This window comes from Typopeltis vanoorti, chromosome 20, assembly GCF_054136105.1.
Source record: "Typopeltis vanoorti isolate ZY-2024b chromosome 20, IOZ_Tvanoo_1.0, whole genome shotgun sequence".
NCBI classification, from domain to species: domain Eukaryota; kingdom Metazoa; phylum Arthropoda; class Arachnida; order Uropygi; family Thelyphonidae; genus Typopeltis; species Typopeltis vanoorti.
This window is the reverse complement of record NC_143568.1, coordinates 94171082-94193889: the sequence shown is the minus strand read 5'-3', so window position 1 is coordinate 94193889 and position 22808 is coordinate 94171082. Positions and strand designations below refer to the sequence as shown.

The 22808-nt window shown below is 36.3% G+C and overlaps 1 protein-coding gene across 1 annotated transcript in view; it reads left to right on the top strand.

Moving 5' to 3' along the window:
- LOC150095672 (flotillin-2-like) overlaps nt 1-22808 on the top strand; it is a 151666-nt gene that overhangs the window by 43395 nt on the left and 85463 nt on the right. Inside the window, exon 4 of the mRNA XM_090410168.1 lies at nt 11743-11957. Within this exon, the coding sequence (XP_090266294.1) occupies nt 11743-11957 (215 nt within the window). The remainder of the gene's footprint in view (nt 1-11742; nt 11958-22808) is intronic.

Genomic DNA, 22808 nt, shown 5'->3' with positions numbered 1-22808 from the left:
GTCAGCAACATTCTAAGAGACTGCTGGGAGCAACATTAATGGCTGGAATACCAATCACAGTAATACCTCATAAAACACTCAATTCTTGTAGAGAAATGACGAGATATATTCAGAGCTTAAAGATCAGGGGGTGACAGGTGTGAAGGCACATCCCGATACATAGGGATGGTCTCTTGGTTCTGACCCCAGGAACATCATCCTTACTTTTGATATACTTAAGCTTTCAACTTCTGTAAAAGCAGGGTATCTCAACTGTCCTATTAGATGACGCATCCCTAATCCACTAAGATTCTTTAAATGGTAGAAATATGGGCATACCCTGCTTTGTTGTGGTTCTACCACCTGTGTCTGATGTGGTAGTAAAGAGCATGATAACAAATCTTGCTCTGCAAAGAAAGCTAAATGTGTTAATTGTTCAGGGAAATCATTCAATTTGCTCCTATGTATGTCAGAAGTAGAAAGATGAAAAATAAATACATGAAAGATTAAAACAGAACAAAATATATTATATCAGGATACAAAAAGGAAGTTAGCCACCACTACACCTGCTCTGAGATCCTCTTTTGCTGAGGATCTCCTATACATCATCTGGTAATTTCAATATACCCAAACTTTACGATAATAGTGCATGCTTTTCTGTTAAGCACGTCAATCGCATGACCTATGGTCTCACTCCAAAAATGGTTCCATTCATGAGAACTCACTTGTCAAAAAAAAAATTATAGCAAGGATATCACTTAAAGATATACCACCAGACAACCCCACAGAAATGATGAATACTTTGGTATCCACTGAAAGTAAATTAAAACATGCCAGCTGACCCTGACACATCAGATGTATTAAATATTTTACCAGAGGAAGAGATGGACATTAGCTGTCCATACTTTTCAAAAGACACGTCTACAAAGCCAAAATGAAGGGAAAATTTTTACAGTGGAACTGTCGTGGGTTTCACCAGAATATCAGTGATATGAAGATTTTGTTGCAAAAACACGAACATTTTTGTTTCTGTCTGAAGGAAACATTTTTAAGACCCAATGAGGAGTTATTTTAGTCATACTCCTTTCCAGCATAATACTGCTCTGAAAGCAGTAACAATTCATCTATCCATGGATTTCTTATTACATTATGTTCAATTTATTTACCACTGGATGCTGAGTTAAATGAAATTAATCTTGATAACCTTATCTTGCAACTACCTGAGCCTATACTTCTTATGGGTGACTTTAATGGGCACAACACTCTGTGGGGTAGTGCCAACACAAATGGATGAGGTCGTATCGTTGAATGAATCCTTGACAATGACCTCTTCCATTTGAATAATAGACTCGATACTTTCTTCCATATGCCTACCTGCTCATATTCTACAATCGATCTTACAATCTGCTCCCCTTCCATTTTTCCACTGCTCACCTGGGATGTCGAAGACACCATCTAAAGAAGTGATCATTTTCCTGTTATTTGCACGTCTTCACATTAAACATGTTCTCCTATACAGATGTCCCTATGGAAAATGGGACAGGCTAACTTGAGTACTTATTCCCAACTTGGGAAAAATTTAAATTTAATGCTGATAGTCAGTCAAACGCTTGTCACCGAAGCAGTAAAATATGTAACAGACTGCATTGTCCAGGTAACAACAGCCTTAATTCCAAAAATGTCAAGATTTCTACTCTATCCAAGCCTTGGTGGAACCCAAAATGCCAGGCAGCCCAAAAGCTCCACGCTGTATTGATCTTTTGGAGTATATTTCATATATATATGAAATATACCCCACCACATCAAACGTAATAGCTTTTAAGCATGCTTGGGCCAAAGCACATTATGTTAGATGCCAGAGTCAAAAACAAACTTGAATCGTATTTACCTCATTGATTAATCAAACAACCAGTGCAAAAATTGCATGGGTTGAAATCTGGAAAATGAAAGGTAGATACAGAATACACCGTTTGTCTACCTAAGACCATGGATGTGTTGTTGTTGCTCGATTCCAAAGCTACTGCAGGCACTTAAGGAGAAAATTTTACCATAATCCCAACAACAGCTTCATATAATCCTGAATTTTTAATATTGAAAGAGCAACAAGAGAAATGGCAGCCAAATTTTTCTACCAATGAGCTTGAGTTGTGTAATCAGATATTTGTTAAGGAAGAACTAAAAAGATCTATTTTACTGTCTCATCCTGGTGCAGTAGGTCCTGATGACATCCATTATGAAATGATAAAACATCTTCTATGGATATTCTTTTAATGCACAGAGAAAGAGTTTCTGGGTTTATGGCAAGTCGGTTGTCATTGCTATCCTAAAACCAGTAAAGGATCCAACATGAGCAAATAATTATAGACTATTGCTTTGACCAGCTGCCTTTGTAAGATATTAAAGAAAATGGTTAATGCCAGACATCTGGTATTTAGAAAGCAATAATCTTCTCTCCAATATGCAATGTCAGCATTTGGTATGTTTAGAAACTTGTATAAGAGATGCATTCCTGAAACAAGAACATCTGGTTTCAGTGCTTTGACATGAATAAAAAAAAAAAGCTTATGACACAAACTAGAGATAAGGCATATTAAAAGACCTCTGTAACCTAGTTCTTAGAGAACATCTTTTATTAAAAACTTTGTCCAGGTGAGCTTTCCAACTCAGAGTGGGAAGTATGCTATCTCAGCCATGTCATGAACAACAGGATGTTTTCCCCAAGGCTCTGTCTTATGTGTGACACTTTTTGCTATCAAAGTTAACTCAGCTCACACGTTCTCCACATACTGTTTGACAGTTCCATATACAGACTACAGACAGTTTATAAGATCAAAGCTAATTGCCCATTAGCAGTCATCATGGTAAGAAGCACTGCCAAAAAAAAATTGAATGATATTAAGCCTGTCAATGTTGCTAGGCTCTGCATAGATCACAGTCATCTTACACATTCTTATTATTTTCTGAGGACTGATGATAAACCACCTATATGTGAAAAATGTAGCATGCCTTGCCATTTGTCATATTCTGGTGTAGTGCCAACACTTCACATGATACAGGAACGAAATTTTTACCTATCTAGCTGAACCATATACAATCAGGCAGATGTTCCCAGACAAATTACATGATGTTTTTAACTTTTTACAAAGAATTAATTGATACAAACATTTGATTATAAATTTTATTTATATATAGATACTACATTACTTAACTTCATTTTTGTACATATATATTATTTACTAATTTATCTCTATTTATTAATGCTTTGTGTACTGCTGTAGCCTTTGCTATGGCACAGTATAACCTTTGTTGTCCTTGTGCCAATTAACCATGGACTAACCAACCAGTATGATAATGCCACCAAATTAAGCTTAAATGATTGCTAGTATTTCATCAACAATTTTTCAAATTAATCTGTTATTTTGTAAATCTCCAATATTTTAAGCTTATATTTTATTTCTACTAAATGTAACTATTCCACCTAGATCTTGGTTTTCATCTAAGTTTTTCTCTTGCCTTCTTGATAACTAATATCTGTTTTTCTAACCTTTCCTTTCCCTTTCTGTTTAAGTGATCATACTGCAGATTAATGCTTTGTGTACACTTCTGTTTACACATTCTTGAATGCTAATGATGTCAAGTTAATTTTTTCCCCCATAGCTTCATGATTTTGCCATCGATGATGTCTGTTCATTCCTGTAATTTTCTCAATATCATCATCAAATTCCTGATATGTACAGGACCTCAGGAGGTGTACACAAGTAATTTTTCTCAGAGCTCTTATATTGTTAGTCTCTCTAGTCTTGGAACAACTAGATCTCATCTCTGAAATCCATAGGTTTGCAGACCGTCCTAGATTGCTTAGTTCAGTGTTTTGGCTCATTTCTTTCTTATTCCATATTCAACAGGTTAAAAATGATATCTTAAACAGCTGTAATGTTTTATAGATTCTCCACTGAGAATATTGTTCTTTTCCTGCTTATTTTCATTTTTTTTAATTGCATATATTTATACCAAATTTGTTAAGTTTATTTAGTCTACTGAAGATTTGTGGATTTATTTAGGAGTATGGCATCATCTGCATAATGTAAAAAACTAAGTTTAATATATCTGATTTTGATGTCAAATTTAATAGCAATTTCTTTCATAATGTATAAAGATGTTGAATAACAGTGGGAATAGCATGCACTCTTGAATTACACGAAACTGGATTTCAAACAAACTTCCTGTATATCCTTTAACCTTTAATTCTCACTGCTGACATACAACTTAAGTATAGGCTGTATACACTACTTGGAAAGAAGTCATGGACTAGGCGCATTGTGCCATGTAACAATTCTCTGATATAAATCGGAGGAATATGATACTCCCAAGTCAGCAACTGTGTCCAGATGAAATGGCTGCAAGAAGGGGAATTTGATGGAGTTTGAAAGAGGCATTGTGATAGAATACCACGTTGCAAGCCTTTTAGCAAATTGGGCCATCCCACGTCAATCAGTGATACCATACTGAGATGGAAGCGCAGAGAGTCAACTGCAAATGCTACCCACAGTGGATAACCCATTACACTCACCAAAAGTGATCGTATGGCACTATGAAGGTTAATATGTAAAGCTGCCATTCACTGGCCGATACATTGAATGTAGAGTTCCAGGTATCAACTGGAACATGAATATGCATAAAAACATTCAGAACCAAGGCTCACAACATGGGTTTCCATGGTGGGACTGCAATATGCAAGTCCCATATTACCTGAACCAGCATGCAGTGACATCTTCAGTGGTGCAAAGAACATGTACAGCATGATATAGAAGTTGGGAATGCTGTGTTATGGAGTGACGAATCATGCGGCACCTTCTGCTGAGCAGATGGATGGGTGTGGCAGATACCCTCTGTGAACATCTCTTACCAGAGAGCATAACACCATCTATGAAATTCATAGGTGGCAGTGTGATAGTATGGTCTTGTTTTTTTGGTTTGGCCTCGGACTTCTGTTTGTGGTGCCTTGAATATTGAACTCCGAGAGGTATCTGAACATTGCAATGCTTCCTGCTTTGTGACATTTCTATGGAACTGACCATTGTCTTCATAGGGCTGCTGCTGTAACTGAGTGGTTTGTGGACATGAACATCATGCTAGACTGGGCTCCACAGAGCTGTGATCTCAATCCTATTGAACATCTGTGGGATGAATTGGAGTGTTGGCTGAGGTCAAGAGACATCTGCCCCACACAATCCAGGATCTCATTACATGTCTACAAGAAGAATGGTCCAGAATTACCATTGATTACTATCATATGCTAGTGAAAATTGCCCACTGTATATCCCATTATGGGGGATACTAAGGCAAGTGATGAGAACTTATACCACCTTTACCACGAGTTGCCCCAGTTCTGAAAGTACTTCAGATGCAAACTTTGTTTGCTTACACTTGGATAAAGGATAAAACCCAATAGATAATTAGTAGTATAGCCAAGTGAAAAAAACTTCCATAAACTTATCTCTAACCCAGAGAATTTTAATAATAGGGTGTGACACCCTTTGGCAACTCGTATAGGTAAATATGACTTCTCCATTACTTCCACCTTAGTATCACCTCAATAAAGACCTCAATAAAGGTCAAAACCAGTCTGGGTAATTGGCCCTTCCCTTAATGCATATCATTATACATGTTTGCAAGGAGATGTGCTTTGCATTATGGGAGATACTAAGGCAAGTGACGAGAACTTATACCACCTTTACCGTGAGTTGCCCCAGTCCTGAAAGTACTTCAGGCACAAACTTTGTTTGCTTACACTTGGATAAAGGATAAAACCCAATATATAATTAGAGAGTAGTTTATTCAGGAGTCAAGTCTAAAAGAAGGCCTCTGACTAGTGGCATGCTGCAGGGTCCTGTTCTAGGATCGCTACTGTTTAATTTGTTTATAGAAATCGGAAAGGATCTAAGAGGAACTGTTCAGTTATTTGCCAATGATACAAAGTTGGGTATAGCAATAGTTAATACAGATTATGTCAAACTTTTGCAGGATGATTTGGATTGATTGGCAGACTGGGTAAAGGAGAATGGATGGTTTACAATGATACTGCCACAGCAGTATCATTGAAAACCAAGATGGTAGCAAGTTCTATGGAACGAACCTTACGAGAACAGGTTAAAGATTTGTGGGTTACAGAAACTGGTTGATAGGTGGAAAATGGGTGATATGGTTGAGACAAATTGCTGAAGGGTTTTTATAAGATTAATTCAGAGGAAATTTTTCAGAATAAGTCTGGTGGTGATAAAACTAGGGGCTGTCCATGAAAACTGAGTAAGAGTGTTAGAACTAGGTTTTTTGCTTGGAGAGTAATGAATGAGTGGAATAGGTTGTTGTCCAATGAGAGTCTGTTGTGGGTGTCATGACTGAGAATGAGGTCAAAGCAAAGTATGATTAAAGATACTGTGCAAATGTTGAATAGTTCCTGACATGATTAGTGCCTTCCTCATTGAATCTAAGAACTCCATAGAGTTGCCTGTAATAGTAATAATAAGTATTAATACTGAAAACATAACCTTAATTGGCACTGTCTATGGGCCAGATCACCAGGAAGTTAGGCTATTAAGTCTCAAAATGACAGTCTCCCAGATCTTTGTTAATTAATACAGCCATACTTGTTGAGATTATAAGAGTGCTATTTTGAGACCGTGATTGCCTTACTTCTCTAAATTTATGGTTAATCCAGCTCATAGAGGCTGCCATTTAAGATTGGTTCTGTTTCCAGTTACAATTTGAATTGTTTTCCACAATTACCTAGTTCAGTGCTGTGTGCCTGTCACAGTTATAATTGTATTCTGATGATGCTAGATTGAAAACCAAGATATAAGTGAGCATTATTATGAATGAATCCAAGGACTTATTGCAGATAGGCACCTACACTTCTTAATCCACCTTCTGCACACAACACGCTCCATCCTCCCTACTATGCCATCTGTCACTCCTAATAGTGTTTTTGTCTATTCATTGCTATATATTCTTATCTTGCTCTAAACCTGCTTGTAATTTTTTTTTTTTAACTAAAGTTGAGTTATTCTTTCTATATTATGTGATTTTTAAAAGCATCAGTAAATACGTGTGTAGAGGCTTAAGTGCTGTGAGGACATCATGTTGGAGGCTTAATGGATTTTTTACAACACTCACAAAGAATTAAAATAGAATTTAATACTTCCTATATTTCATCCTAGTCACTAGGACATCTATGGGGATTACAAAAACAATTAATGTAACATATACACAAATAACAAACAATACTAAGCCCAACTACGTGGGTGACACTAAAGTCCTATCTAGGTGTAGAGCGCCCTCTAAGGGCAGTAGTAGGTGGCCTGGAATGTAAGGTGGGAACTCTGGTGATGAGTGTTTCCCAAATCTTCGGAAGCTTAATGCAACCGTATTTATTGAGATTTGGTTGGTTTTTGAGAGCTGCTGCTGCTTCTAAGAAAAGTCTCTCTTTCTTGAATTTGCTGTGGTGGAGCATGGTGGTTTTCTTCCATGATACCCTGTGGGTGGTGTTCAAAACATGGTCAGCCAAGCCTGAATGGCCATAGTTGTGTTTGAAGATGTAAGACTTGTGTTTCTCTAGATGGATGGATGCTGATCTGCCTGTCTGTCCAAAGTATGCCAGCTTACAGGAACAGGGTACTTTGTAAACTCCAGGCAGAGAGAGAGGAGGGAGCTGATCTTTCGTAGAACGGATAAGGGTAGCAAGTTTGCGGTGGGGCTTATATGCTGTGTGTAGGTTGTACTGTTTTAGTATCTTGGCTATTTTTTCGGATGTGCCACGGATGTAGGGTATGGTGATGGCATTTTTAAAATCTTGTTGACGAGAAGGACGGGGAATGGGGGAGGAGTTGATTATTTTTTTGATACTATGATCGCTGTAGCCATTGGAGAGGAAAGTGCTGTGTATGTGGTTAAGCTCAGTAGTGAGGGCGGTTCCACTGGAACAAAGATTGTGGGCTCTCTTGGTAAGAGTTTTAATAATGCCATATTGTTGAGAGGGGTGGTGGTGGGAGAGTTTGTGAATGTATCTGCCTGTGTGTGTGGGTTTTCTGTATACGGTGAAGGTAAGTGAATCATTAGGCAGGCATGTGACTAAGGTGTCTAGGAAGGGTAAACAATTGTTCTTTTCCTTTTCCATAGTGAACTGGATTCTTGGATGTAGACTATTGAAATGACTGAGGAAGGAGTCTAACATGTCTGGGCCATGAGGCCAAATAGAGAACACATCATCTACATATCTTAGCCAGATAGAAGGTTTGAGTGGGGCTGAGTCTATGGCTCGTTTTTCGAAATCTTCCATATAGAAATTGGCAGGGGGGGGGGGGGTGAGTGGGGGGAACCCATGGCAGTTCCCTCTATCTGCTTGTAGATTTTGTTGTTCCAATAGAAATACCCAGAGTTAATGGCAAAGGAAAAGAGATCTAAGATGTCAGAGGGAAAAACGTTTTCTAAGAAAGATAAGGTGTCAATTAAGGGAATATTGGTAAACAAAGAGGAGATATCAAAGCTTACCAATATGTCTGTCTTATTCAAGGTTAAATTTTCTGTGAGGGCTTTAAAGTGGGTTGAGTTTTTTATATAGGAAGGGGACCTTCCAGTGAGGGGGATCAGAGAGTTGGCCAGTTGTTTAGATAGTCTGTAGCAAGGTGCATTGGTGGCATCTACTATAGGCCTGAGTGGGGAATTGGGTTTGTAGATTTTTGGTAAACCGTATATTCGGGGAGGACGGGAGCGGAAAGGTTTAAGTTTTTTCGTGACGTCAGGGGGCTAGGAAGATACTTTTTTGAGTAAGATTTTTAGTTTCTTAACTTGTGTTTTTGTGGGGTCGTGTTCTAGCAGTATTTAGGTAGCGCGATCGCAGAGGATAATGTTCATTTTACGATTGTATTCGCTGATATTAAGGACGACTGTGGCATTACCCTTATCCGCTCTGGTGATGATGATACTTTTTTCTTTACGTAGTTTCAGGAGAGCCGTGCGTTGGGCATATGATAAATTACTTTTTGGCGGCGAAGAATGTGCGAGGATGTTGGCTACGTCAAGTCTGATGTTGTTAGCTATCTCCGAGGTAAGCGACCGATTCCCCGTTCGATGTTCACCATTACGTTAAGCACCGGACGGAAAATTACGGCCGAGGCAAAGGGCGCTGATGGCATCGTCGTTTAGCCTTTTGGAAGAGAAGTTTATTACTGTCTGGAGCGGTTGAATTTGTGGTTGTAGTTTGTTTTTCACAAGGTTGCTATATTTCTTGATGTGTTTATTTTTTATTTTTTGGAATTCTCTCTGTGCGGAAGTTTCCGAAATGCCAGAGAGAATCGACCAAGTTCAGGGTTAAGAACGGTGGAGAGCTCTGAATGTAAGGAGCCAATGGCGACATTCGTCACTGCGAGGGTAGCACGTGTAGAGGTGATTTGCTCGTGGAGTAATGCCCGGCTGGCACGGTTATATATATACGAAGTGCTTTTTTAGAATGGAAATTGATCTTCATTTTAACGCAGTTTGGTATCACTCTTGTATCCCGACATCGTTTTTAAAAGGCCAGCCTATTTAGTTGCCTGGATAGTCGTAGTTTTGACTTATCGTATTGCTTGGATTTGAATGCTAATTCTTCTCCATGGATTATTAGAATACGTGTGTAGAGGCTCAAGTGCTGTGAGGACATCATGTTGGAGGCTTAATGGATTTTTTACAACACTCACAAAGAATTAAAATGGAATTTAATACTTCCTATATTTCGTCCTAGTCACTAGGACATCTACGGGGATTACAAAAACAATTAATGTAACATATACACAAATAACAAACAATACTAAGCCCAACCACGTGGGTGACACTAAAGTCCTATCTAGGTAGAGCGCCCTCTAAGGGCAGTAGTAGGTGGCCTGGAATGTAAGGTGGGAACTCTGGTGATGAGTGTTTCCCAAATCTTTGGAAGCTTAATGCAACCGTATTTATTGAGATTTGGTTGGTTTTTGAGAGCTGCTGCTGCTGCTTCTAAGAAAAGTCTCTCCTTCTTGAATTTGCTGTGGTGGAGCATGGTGGTTTTCTTCCATGATACCCTGTGGGTGGTGTCCAAAACATGGTCAGCCAAGCCTGAATGGCCATAGTTGTGTTTGAAGATGTAAGACTTGTGTTCCTCTAGACGGATGGATGCTGATCTGCCTGTCTGTCCAAAGTCTGCCAGCTTACAAGAACAGGGTACTTTGTAAACGCAGAGAGATGTAGATGATGTGTTCTCTATTTGGCCTCATGGCCCAGACACCTTCCTTAGACTCCTTCCTCAGTCATCTCAATAGTCTACATCCAAGAATCCAGTTAACTATGGAAAAGAACAATTGTTTACCCTTCCTGGACACCTTAGTCACACGCCTGCCTAATGATACACTTACCTTCACCGTATACAGAAAACCCACACACAGAGGCAGATACATTCACAAACTCTCCCACCACCACCCCTCTCAACAATATGGCATTATTAAAACTCTTACCAAGAGAGCCCACAATCTTTGTTCCAGTGGAACTGCCCTCACTACTGAGCTTAACCACATACGCAGCGCTTTCCTCTCCAATGGCTACAGCGATCATAGTATCAAAAAAATAATCAACTCCTCCCCCATTCCCCGTCCTTCTCGTCAACAAGATTTTAAAAATGCCATCACCATACCCTACATCCATGCCACATCCGAAAAAATAGCCAAGATACTAAAACAGTACAACCTACACACAGCATATAAGCCCCACCGCAAACTTGCTACCCTTATCCGTTCTACGAAAGATCAGTTCCCTCCTCTCTCTCTGCCTGGAGTTTACAAAGTACCCTGTTCCTGTAAGCTGGTATACTTTGGACAGACAGGCAGATCAGCATCCATCCATCTAGAGGAACACAAGTCTTACATCTTCAAACACAACTATGGCCATTCAGGCTTGGCTGACCATGTTTTGGACACCACCCACAGGGTATCATGGAAGAAAACCACCATGCTCCACCACAGCAAATTCAAGAAAGAGAGACTTTTCTTAGAAGCAGCAGCAACTCTCAAAAACCAACCAAATCTCAATAAATACGGTTGCATTAAGCCTCTAAAGATTTGGGAAACACTCATCACCAGAGTTCCCACCTTACATTCCAGGCCACCTACTACTGCCCTTAGATGGCGCTCTACCTAGATAGGACTTTAGTGTCACCCAGGTGGTTGGGCTTAGTATTGTTTGTTATTTGTGTATATGTTACATTAATTGTTTTTGTAATCCCCGTAGATGTCCTAGTGACTAGGACGAAATATAGGAAGTATTAAATTCTATTTTAATTCTTTGTGAGTGTTGTAAAAAATCCATTAAGCCTCCAACATGACATCAGTAAATAATTAAACTGGAGTTTCAAAGTTTGAATCTTTTATCTGTAAAATTAAGTATTATACAGATTTTATCTGTATAGTTAAATATTTTCTAAACTTTTAAGAAATGTACGTTCAAACTATTTTATTTAGATGGTACATATCAAACGGTTTTAAAGTGAAAAGTAGCAGTAGTGTTATGTTATATTCTAATGCTTTTTAAGTTTCATGGAGTTTATTTTATAAGACAAGTTTTGATGTTTAACTTTTTTAATAAATATCGGTCTTCTGCTTCCGTTCTTCTTTCTACTATAACTTAAACAAACATTCATAAGTTTAATTAGATAATATATTTCCGAAATTTCATGCTTTTTCATTTCAATTTTTATATTAGGTTATCCCTAGAAGTTATGACATTGAAACCTCGATGTGAACATGTAGAGACAGCCCAGGGAGTACCACTGACTGTCACTGGTGTGGCTCAGTGTAAAGTTATGACAGAAAGAGAATTTTTGTCCACTGCAGCAGAACAGTTCCTAGGAAAGAATGTAGAGCATGTGAAATGTGTCATTTTACAGACCCTAGAAGGACACTTAAGAGCAATATTAGGTGTGTAGTCATATTTCAGAATTATTTTTTTAAGGTCGTGTTATCTTTGATAATTTTGCTTAAGTACTCTGAAATTACTATTTTCATCCAATAAAATTTGAAAAGAATTACAATTTACACTTCACTAATTATCACTTGATTTGTTTTTAGATGTACAAATACATTTTTCAAATATACTAACTGAATAATTGGTGTTACAAAAATGAAGACTAAAACAGGAGAGATCCTGCTAAATACAAAATATAGGATACTATATTTAGGAAATGGTTATCAGAGGAACGAAGGAGTAGTGATAGCATTCAACACTAAATCACGAAGATAAATTTCTTGATCGGCAGTCAATTTTAGGTAGAGTTATGCAGACAGGTTTCAAAATGAGGAATTGGAAAATGAAACTTATTTGTGCCTGTGGCACAGAGAATGTTCTACTAAGAAAGAAGTGGAAGAATTTCTTGAGTTTAAAAAAGGCAATTGACATAATAAATCCCACCATATAGAAATCTTGGAAAATTTGGAACAAAGAAAACTGAACAGCTATCTGGTAAGTGTTTGCCAGATATCTGTTCAGGATGTGGATTTGTTATCATTGATAGTGATATTTAGTAATTAATAATAAAATTACTATATTAATTAATATAGTAATTTATTATTGCTAGCAATATCTTCACAATAGGATACAAGAGTATACAAGGGATTTGAAAGCAGAAGCCATCATCACTTAGTTTTAAGCAGAATTAGTTGTACAGCTTTTAGAGACACCACTCTAGACTCAACAATTTGAATATTATTTTTTAAAAAAATGGAGTTTGTAAACAAGAACTCTCATTGGCAAACTCTGAAGAAAATATAGATTGATTCAGCTAGGGAAGCATCTGGTAAAGTTGTTTGCAAGAATAGAAAAATTAGAATTTATGGGAGATGCAAAAAGTTGCAGTCCTGAAAAAGAATATCAAAAGTTCCTTGCAAGCAAGTTGGCAGATACCCTGAGAGAGAGTACAGAAAAAATAGGTGAGCTAAGCTATGTGTAAAAGTAGCAAAACAAAAGTCAAAGACTGGCAAGAATCAAACAAAATAATTTGGAGACTAATGAAAAAGTTTAGAAATGGAGGAAAGAGTACAGTAAAAGAAACTGCACATAAGATGACATGAAAACTGAAACTAAAGACATTCTGGATGTCTGGAGTAACTTTTTACTTTGAAAAATTTCAAAATGAAACAAGAAGTGACAGAAACATAGTAGAAAATATTCAAGAGAAGTGCAATCAGGAGTAGATATCAGTATTTGAGATAGAAAAGACCATCAAAAACGTGAAATGTGAAAAAAGCAGTAGATGACATTCAACAAGAAATAGTCATATCTGGAGGTATAAAATTTTTATGATGATTACATTGCATTCAGCTCAAATAGTTGAATTCTGGATGATTGGAGTATTGCTATCATGTTTCCCATCTATAAAAAAAAAAGGGGAGAATGAAACAATGTGAAAATAATAGATGGATTTCTCTGATTGTCTCATGTACTGGGTTCAGAGCTATTACAGGTTGTCAGGATGAGATTATCACTTTATATCAGATAGTTGAGAATTATTGGAAATGTATCCAGGATCAGGATCCATGATTAACTTATGTAGATATGGAAAAAAAGTATGCAACAAGGAGCTAAGTGTAAAACCTTTCAGAATGCTACAATTATATGGAGTAAATAGAATGTCACAGCATTACATAGTCTCTTTTTAAGGTATAACTCAGCTCCACTCTTATTCAACATCTATATTCATCACATTATGAAAGAAAGTAACATTAAATCTGATATGAGAATCAGAGATATCAAACTTTGTTCTTTGCTTTATGCAGATGATGTACTCCTAAATAAATTCAGTGCAGGTCTCCAGGATTTTTAACTAAATTGAATAATAGCTCTAAAAATTTGACATGATAATCAGCAATAAAAGACCGAAACAATGAAAATGTTGGTACTATCAACATAAAAAGCCTGAATGGCAAGGAAATGGAGCTAGCTGAGGAATTAGGTAAGTACCAGATTGACCTAATAGGAGTTACTGAAACAAAAAAGACAAAAACTGGTGAGATCTTTCTGAGCAATAAATACAAAATGTTATATTCAGGCAATGACAATCAAAGAAAAGAAGGAGTAGTCGTATTCAACGCTAAATATGAGGCTAATCTTCTTGAATAGCAGGCAGTATCGATTAAAATGATGTGGGCAAATATCAGAATTGGGAACTGGACAATGAGACTTATTTATACCTGTGATCCCACAGAAGGTTCTACTAAGGTAGAAGTGGAGGAATTTTTTGAGGCTTTAGAGAAAGCTACTGAAACAATGAAAAAGAAAAAGTTGGTCCTTGTTGGGGATCTAAATAGCAGAGTAGGAAATGATTGTCAGACATAAAAAAATGTTTTGGGAAAATTTCGAGAAAAGAGCAAAACTAATAATAATGGCAATTACCTGTTGGATTTCTGCTAAGGACATGGACTGGTTATTACTAACATAAAAAGCACAAATTCACATGGAGAGAAGAGGCAAGGAATAAGAAAAGTCCCATTGGCTATGTTATTGTCGATAGTGATGTTTTCTCTCTGGTACAGGACACGAGAGTGTATAGAGGATTTGAAATCAGAAGTGATCACTATTTAGTCTTGAGCAGGATAAAATTATATTTCATATCGAAAAGAAGAACATATAAGAAAGTTTTAAAGCGAATAAAAGTTGAGCAGCTCTCAGATGTGAACTGTAGACTAAAATACACAAACATTATTGAAGAAAAAAATGAGAGTTTGAGAGCAGGAACCAAACCTTGGAGATTCAGTGGCATGCCCTGAATAAAACACTGATTCAGCCAGAGAGGCATGTGGTGAGGTCTGCAAGGATAGAAAAATCAGAACTCCATGGTGAACACAGGAAGTTAAAGAAGCAGTGAAGGAAAAGAAGAAGAAAGCATATCAAAAGTTCCTGGCAAATAAGTCAGCTTGTGCTCTTAGAGAATACAGAGACAAATGTAAGAAAGCTAAACACTGTGTAAAACTAGCTAAACAAAAGTCATGGAAGGACTTTGGCAAGAACATAGAAAATAAATATCAACAAGGTGGCAAGATATTCTGCAGATTGTTGAAGAAGCTCAGAAATGGAGGTAAGAGTGCTGTAAAAGGAATTAGAGATGATAAAGGTGACATGAAATCTGGAGGAAAAGATATCCTTGAAGTATGGAGTAATTTGAAAAATTGCTAAATGAAACAAGCTGTGATGACAGCACAGTGGTAAAAAAAAACTCAACAGATATGTAATCAGGCATTCATATCCATACTTGAAGTAGAAAAAAGCCATCAAAGGCTTGAAATATGGAAAGGCAGCAGCAGTAGATGATATTTGACCAGAAATGCTCAATTATGGAAGTATGAAAGTCTTACAGTGGCTGCACTGTATAGTTCAGAAGGCCTGGACAGAGGGACAAATTCCAGATGATTGGAGTAGAGCTCTCATAGCACCAATATATAAAAAGGGAAATAAAACTGAATGTGAGCATTACAGAGGTGTTCCTGGTAAGATTTATGCAAGTATACTTGAGAAGAGGTTGAGAAGAATTGTGGAAGAAAAGTTTGGTGAAGAACAAGCTAGATTCATGCCAAATAGAGACTGTCAGGATCAGATCTTCAATTTATGACAAATACAGTTACACCCCGAGTTGCGTAACACACGACTTACGTAAATTCGCAGTTATGTAATAAACTTAGCACGTAATGAACACATTTGCGGCTTTGTGCAGGTGTGTCTTTGACAGCCTTATTGCAGGGCTAACCTCGCGAGGCATCTACTACTGTAGATGCCTTGCGAGGTTAGCTCAGTCACTTGTTATCACTGCTAGTTTCTTTGTTTTTTTTTTACCCTTAAAATGGAATGCAAACGCAAAACCCAATGTGCTGGTAATAAATTAAAAAAACAAAGGTCTGCAATTACTTTAGAAGAAAAGTTAAAAATAATTCGTATGTATGAAGACAGGAAAATTCTATCAACAAAGCTCGGGAAATAAATTGACCTATTTCGACACTGAATACAATAGTGTAGAATAAAGTTTGCATTGTTGAAAGTACGAAAAGTGCAGTATCGTTGAAGGGCACAATTATTACCGAGAAGAGGCTGGACCCGATATCAGAAATGGAGAAATTGTTGTCTCACTGGATGATCGATGATCTAACACGGAAGCGGTTACCGTTAAGTTTACTGATTATCCAGGAGAAACTTATGTCCTTATATACGGATTTAAAACAGCAGGCCAGCATCACGGCAAATTCAACTTAGAGTTACGTAAAGGTTTATGGAACGCATTACTTACGTAACTCAGGGTGTAACTGTAGTTGAGAAATCATGAGAATATAACAAAGATCTGTATTTAAGTTTTGTAGATCTGGAAAAGGCATATGACAAGGTGCCAATAAGAAGCTATTCAATACGCTACAGTTATATGATGTCAATGGGACATTATATCAAGCAATACTTGGTCTTTGAGTTGTAAGTCAGCAGTTAGAATTGAAGGAAGTACAAGAAGATGGTTTAATGTTAAATCTGGTGTGAGACAAGGATGTACATTATCCCCTCTGTTATTCATTATCTATATGGATCACATTATGAAGGAAAGTGGTATTCAACCTGATATCAAAATTGGAGATGTTAATGTTCCTTTCTTTATGCAGACAATGTTATACTTCTAAATAAATCCGCTACAAGTCAGCAAGGTTCCCTGAGTAAATTGAATAGCTGTTGTAATAGATATGGTATGAAGGTCGGCAATAACAAGACAAAGACAATGAAAATAGGCAGAATCATTGAAAATGTCAACTGTGTTGTGAATGGAGAACCTGTGGAACAAGTAAAACATTTCAGCTACTTAGGCACGATTTTTAGTGAAGATGGTAAATTCAATATAGAAATAGACAACAGAATCAGCAAAGCTGGTATGGTAGGAAGCCAATTGAATAAATTTATAATGAATAAGAGAGAAATTAGTCGGTACACTAAATTAGCTGTATACATGATAGTCTTCAAAACTATTTTAACTTATTGATCTGAGAGCTGAGGCAGAAGTAAAAAAACACTTGATCAAAGACTAGAGACCACAGATATGAGAGTCCTGAGAAAGATTAGGGGCACGAAAAGATGGCATCAATGGCAATATCATATTAAAAACGATGATATTAGGAAACAACTTGACATTGTCAGCATCCAGGAATGTGTTAGCAGAGCTAATCTAAGGTGGTATGGTCACTTAAACAGAATGGACAAAGAAAGATTAGCAAAACAAGTGTTCTCTGTCAGGTTGGCAGGAAAAAGACCAAGATATAGGTGAATTGATATGGCAAAAAGTGTCTTAGAAGATAGAAATATAAGACCTGATAATGTTGGAGTCTTCACAGGTAACAAACTGATTTGGAGGAAAATTGTAGATAGGAAGTTAGTAATGATGTAAATTTTTCATGTAGTACTCTCATATCCTGTACACCCCTTCAGGGTACATGGCAGGAATTTCATAATAATAATGTTACTTGTCTTGCTGTCATTAACATTCAGGAATGTGTGAGCAGAGCTAATCTAAAATGATGATGATAATAATAAACTATGAAAATACACGTTAACTGTGTATTTTCATAGTTTATTTCAGGGGTCGGCAACCGGCGCCCCAAAAGTGCGTTTTTGGCAGCCCATAATATGTTGACGATACTTTCATGGCATGTGGCCTGTATGTTGCATTCTTTAAATAATGCATTTTATAATATGAATAATAAATTAAAAATAATCTTATACCTCTACTTCGTGATATCACCATGCAACTTGGCATGAGTTAACTGTGTGAGTCATCATGAGTGGGGATAACAAAGTCGACTTCATCCGACAACAACCGAGATTTTGGCACACTTTTGCAGTCGCGTTCCTGGTCCATCTTTTAATATAATTCAATAATATCAACTAGTATTTTCAGAGGATGTATATTTGTTAAAAATAATTTCAAAAAGGGTTCAAGAAAATGTAAAATTACAGATGTAGGAAAAAAGTTTAATGATGAATGGAACAGCAAGTACTTCTTTATTGAAAATGGGGGTATTCTATTTCTATCAATGAAAGACGTTATGGACATTGTGATACAACTGTAAATTACATCCGACACAACGGTCTGAAACACCGCCAATTTCAAGAATTCTTGATAGAAATAGAATCGGAGTGTAAGGACGCTATCTACTACTCAGCTGTTAGATGGTTAAGTAGAGGTGCTGTGCTAAAATCAATTTTTAATTTACAAGAAGAAATAGATATTTTCATGAGGGAACATGAAAATACTGCTCACAACTATCGGATAAAAAAGGGATTATGTCTCTTGCATTTACAGTAGATATTACAGTGTACCTTAATGAATTTAATGAAACCTGTAGGGCCAATGTAAATTACTAGTAGAACTGTTTTCTGACATAAATGCTTTTGAATGGCAAACTATGTCTGTTGAAGAAACATATGATGAAAGAAAATCTACATCATTATATATGTTGCAAATCTACATCTGCAATTGGATGGCAAACACAAAAGGAAACTTTTGTTGGTATTATTGAAGATTTGTAAACGTTTTCAACAAGATTTTTGGATTTTCATAAAAATAGCATCGAAATGCGATTATTTTTGAACCCTTAATGTAGACATTGATGACGTATCAAACCAACTACAGATGGAAGTTTTGGAACAGAATGAAACATTGAAGAATGCATTTTCATTAGAAAATGTTGAAAAATTTTATTGATGCGTAGCAAAAAATTTGTAGGATTAATCAGTTTCACAAAGAATGATGGTTGCATTTGTAAGCACACACATTTGTGAACAAGCATTTTTTACCATGAATTTTAGAAAAAGTAAATTTTCTTCTCGACTGACTGATGAACATTTCCATGCTTCAATGCGAATTTGCTAAGGGAAAACAATCACAAAAGGCACATTAAGCAGGGAGACACACATATTGTGATGCATAAACTATATTACTTTGTTTTTACGTGATAATAAGTTTTCAATAAGTTTCATTTTCATACTTATTTCATATCTCGTACTTTAAATATTTCTCTGTTTTTTAAAATTGATATATTAAAAATTGATAAATAGTGTTTTTTACAATCACTATTTTCTCTTAATTAAAGGCTTGTGACCCGATTATTAAAAATAAAAGTTTAATGTGGCCCACGAGTCTGAAAGGTTGCCGACCTCTGGTTTATTTCATAGAACATATCGAACAAGTAAATATATTTTAGCTATTTAAGTACAATTTGTCGTGATGGCAAATTACATATAGAAATTGACAACAGAATAAGCAAAGCTGGTATGGTGAGAGTTGGCTGAATAAATTATATTGCTAGTTTAGTACTTTGGCACTAAACTAGCAGTATACAAGATATGTTCAAACCAATTTTTATTTAGAGATCTGGGAGTAGATTACAATAATGCAATTGATTAAACACTAGAGATCACAGATAGGAGAGAGAACTGCGAGACAAATTAGGGGGGGTTAACAGATGGTGTCATTGGCAGAATCATTTTAATAATCAAGATATTAGGAGAACTACTTGCTGTCATTAACATTCAGGAATGTGTGAGCAGAGCTAATCTAAGGAGATATAAACTCTTAAGCAGAATGGGAAAGGAAATGTTATCATAATAGGTGTTTGATGCCAAGGTGGCAGAAAAAAGACTCGGATGAAGACCAACATCTAGGTGCGTGGATGCAGTCAAAAGTGCCTTAGAAGAAATATGTGTTCTTACAATATTGAAGTGCTGACAAGTGATGAAGCTAATTTGGAGAAAAGTTGTTAATGGCAGATTTGTAATACTGGAAACATAATCATGTAGTACTTTTCTTGTAATACCTGTTTTAGGATACCTATCTGGTATATTTTTACATATATAAGATGTCATTACTGTCCCCCCCCCCCCCAATCAGGTTTGTAAAGAACACTTTTTGTTTTAGCTGAGTCATGGTGCTAAATATCTGCATAGTGCAGACTAATTATGTTTAAATTAGGAAACATATCTAGGGCAAGAGACAGAATTATTTGATACTTTTCCTATTGTGAAGTGCGTTTTAGGATGTGGACCATTCAGAATACCTTAGAAATAAATCTACTTTAGTGACATCTTTTAAATAATTAATTATTTTTTTGTTCATAGAAACTCAGCACATTTTCACATTGACAGATGCTTAATAAGATGGTCACCCCAGCATCTCCAGTAATACAGTATCCTCGAAACACTAACACTTGTCTTGAGCCCTATGGTTATTTGTTTTGATGAGACAGCTTTTGCTGCAAAACTGTTATCTTCCTACTGTTTTCAGCACAAATCCATGTAGTAAGATAAGTGGCTAAAATTATTGTAAAATATATAAAATACTCCCCCCCCCCCCGTCTCCATGACATAAGATCATAGCTAAACAGTTCTTATTCCCTCTATCTGAGAGTGCCCAGTAATGCTGAATAAATATAATCTTTGTATCTACTTTTAAATTGCATACCAAAATATTAATCCTTATCTGTTCTGAGCACATATTTCATCCTCTAACAATATCCAGGAGTGCTTCATGACTGCAGCTTAGCCTACTGCAGACACAGGAAAATCTGCTATCAGCTTGAAAAACATAATAAGTATATGTACTGTCGTCATTTATGGCAATTAAAGACTGGTAGACCACATCTTGGACAGACTTTCACATAGGATTAAATGGAATAAAACTGCAGTACTACATAGACGTCATTACAAGTATGAATGACTATTTTTGCATCTACATCAACAATGAAGTGCTCTACAAAACTCAACAAAGATTAATTGAAACAAATCTGGAGAGGTCTTTTGAGAGCGCTTTCAACCTGACAGCTATAAACCTGTTTTTTTTATCCAACTTGAGAGTATGGCATGATGGAGTGTTTATTCCTTTGTTCAACCAACTGGCTGAGTGGTTAGCATAATCTACTCTCCAGCCAATAGGCTATGGGTTCAAATCCTGCTATGGGCATGGATGTATATGATTGTTTTTAGATAATATATGAATTTCATTGCTCAGTGTGAGATATTATTTAGCTTATTGGAGACCTGAAGTGGCTTGAAAAAAATTCCATGTTTAGTCTATATAGCAGAATCTCCAGACCATGAATAAAAAATAAGAAAATTATAAAAATGAATAAAAATAAGAAAAGAAGAAAATCCTTAACCCACATTAAAGTGAAATCTGATCCTGACAACCTCTATTTGGCCTGAACTCAACTTATTCTTCTCCAAGCTCTGCTTCCACAATTTTTCTTAACTTTTTCTTAAGTATACAGTAAAACCCTGAAGTTATGAGGACCAACAAAAAGCGCGTAAGTCGAATTCGCGTAACTCGGGGTATAATTTTCCATGTAATTTATATATACAAACATACAATTGGGACCAAAGGTTTACAAAAAACACCTATGTTTTTTAAGAAATATAATCATAATTGTAGTTTTTCGTACATAAAAAAAAGAAAGTTATTTCGATGTCGATGGTTTCATAAAATCTAATAGATTCGTCTGACATCATGTCTTTTTCTTGTCACGCAAAATTTCTTCATAGCAAGCTAATGATTTTTTTATTTCTTGCCCCTTGTGGCTACAATTCGTTCCTCGTTAGAATCTATGTCCTCCAAAAATATGTAAACCTTTCTTTTATAATTGTTCTTACTGTGGATTCCTGTAGATTGAACTTCTTTGCTAGCTCACAAATTTTCATTCCGCCTTCAAAATCCTTAATACTGTTGAGTTTTGTTTCCAAAGTCAATGTTTTTCTTTTCTTGCTAGCTGTAGAAGAATCGGACTTGCTTCTTTTGGACGACATTATTATTTTTTATGTGATAAAATTTTTATCAAGAATATAACATTAAACAATCGCAAGGTTTGTAGACTATAAAAATCGTGTTTGAACGACGACCACGTGAAACACGTGATTGCTTGTTCACAGCATATGCGACACTGACGAATGCGGCCGATGCTTGAAAGAAACGACTAGTGGTGAGGCGTGAAACAGGGCGGGAATACGTACATATAAGAAACCGCGTAACTCCGGATTTGCATAAGTCGGGGTATGACTGTACCTGTATAAATCTTTTCCTGGTAAGATTTATTTTCTTTCTTTCTTTTTTTTTTTTTTTTTCCTAGTAAGATAATTCTCATATTTAGCTTTATTTCATTTTTATAGATGGCTACTATGAGAGCTCTTCTCCAATGATCTGGAGTTCATTGGAGTAGAGCAAAATTCAGAAGGCCTCTGACTAGGCCTTCTGAATTTTGCATTGGAGCCACAGTTAAAACTTTTGTACCTTCATATTTGAGCATTTCTGGTCAAATATTGTCTACTTAAGCTGCCTTTCTACATTTCAGGTTTATGATAGCTTTTTCCTACTTCAAGTATTGATATGTATTCCTGTTGAGTATTTTATACCACTGTGCTGTCACTGCTTGTTTCATTTAGCAGTTTTTTCAAGAAATTACTCCAGTAGAATATCTCTATCTTCAGTTTTCATGTCACCTTTGTCATCTCTTATCCCTTTTACGGTACACTTTCCTTTATTTCTAAGCTTTTTTTCAATAATCTTCAGAATATTTTGCAAGAATCCTGATATTTATTATCAGTGTTCTTACCAAAGTCTTCTCATGACTTTTGTTTAGCTAATTTTACATAGTGCTTCACTTGCTTACATTTTTCTTTGTATTCTCTAAGTGCACAGGCTTGCTTGCCAGGAACTTTTGATATGTTTTCTTCTTTTCCTCAGCTCACTCTTTAATTTCCTGAGTCCA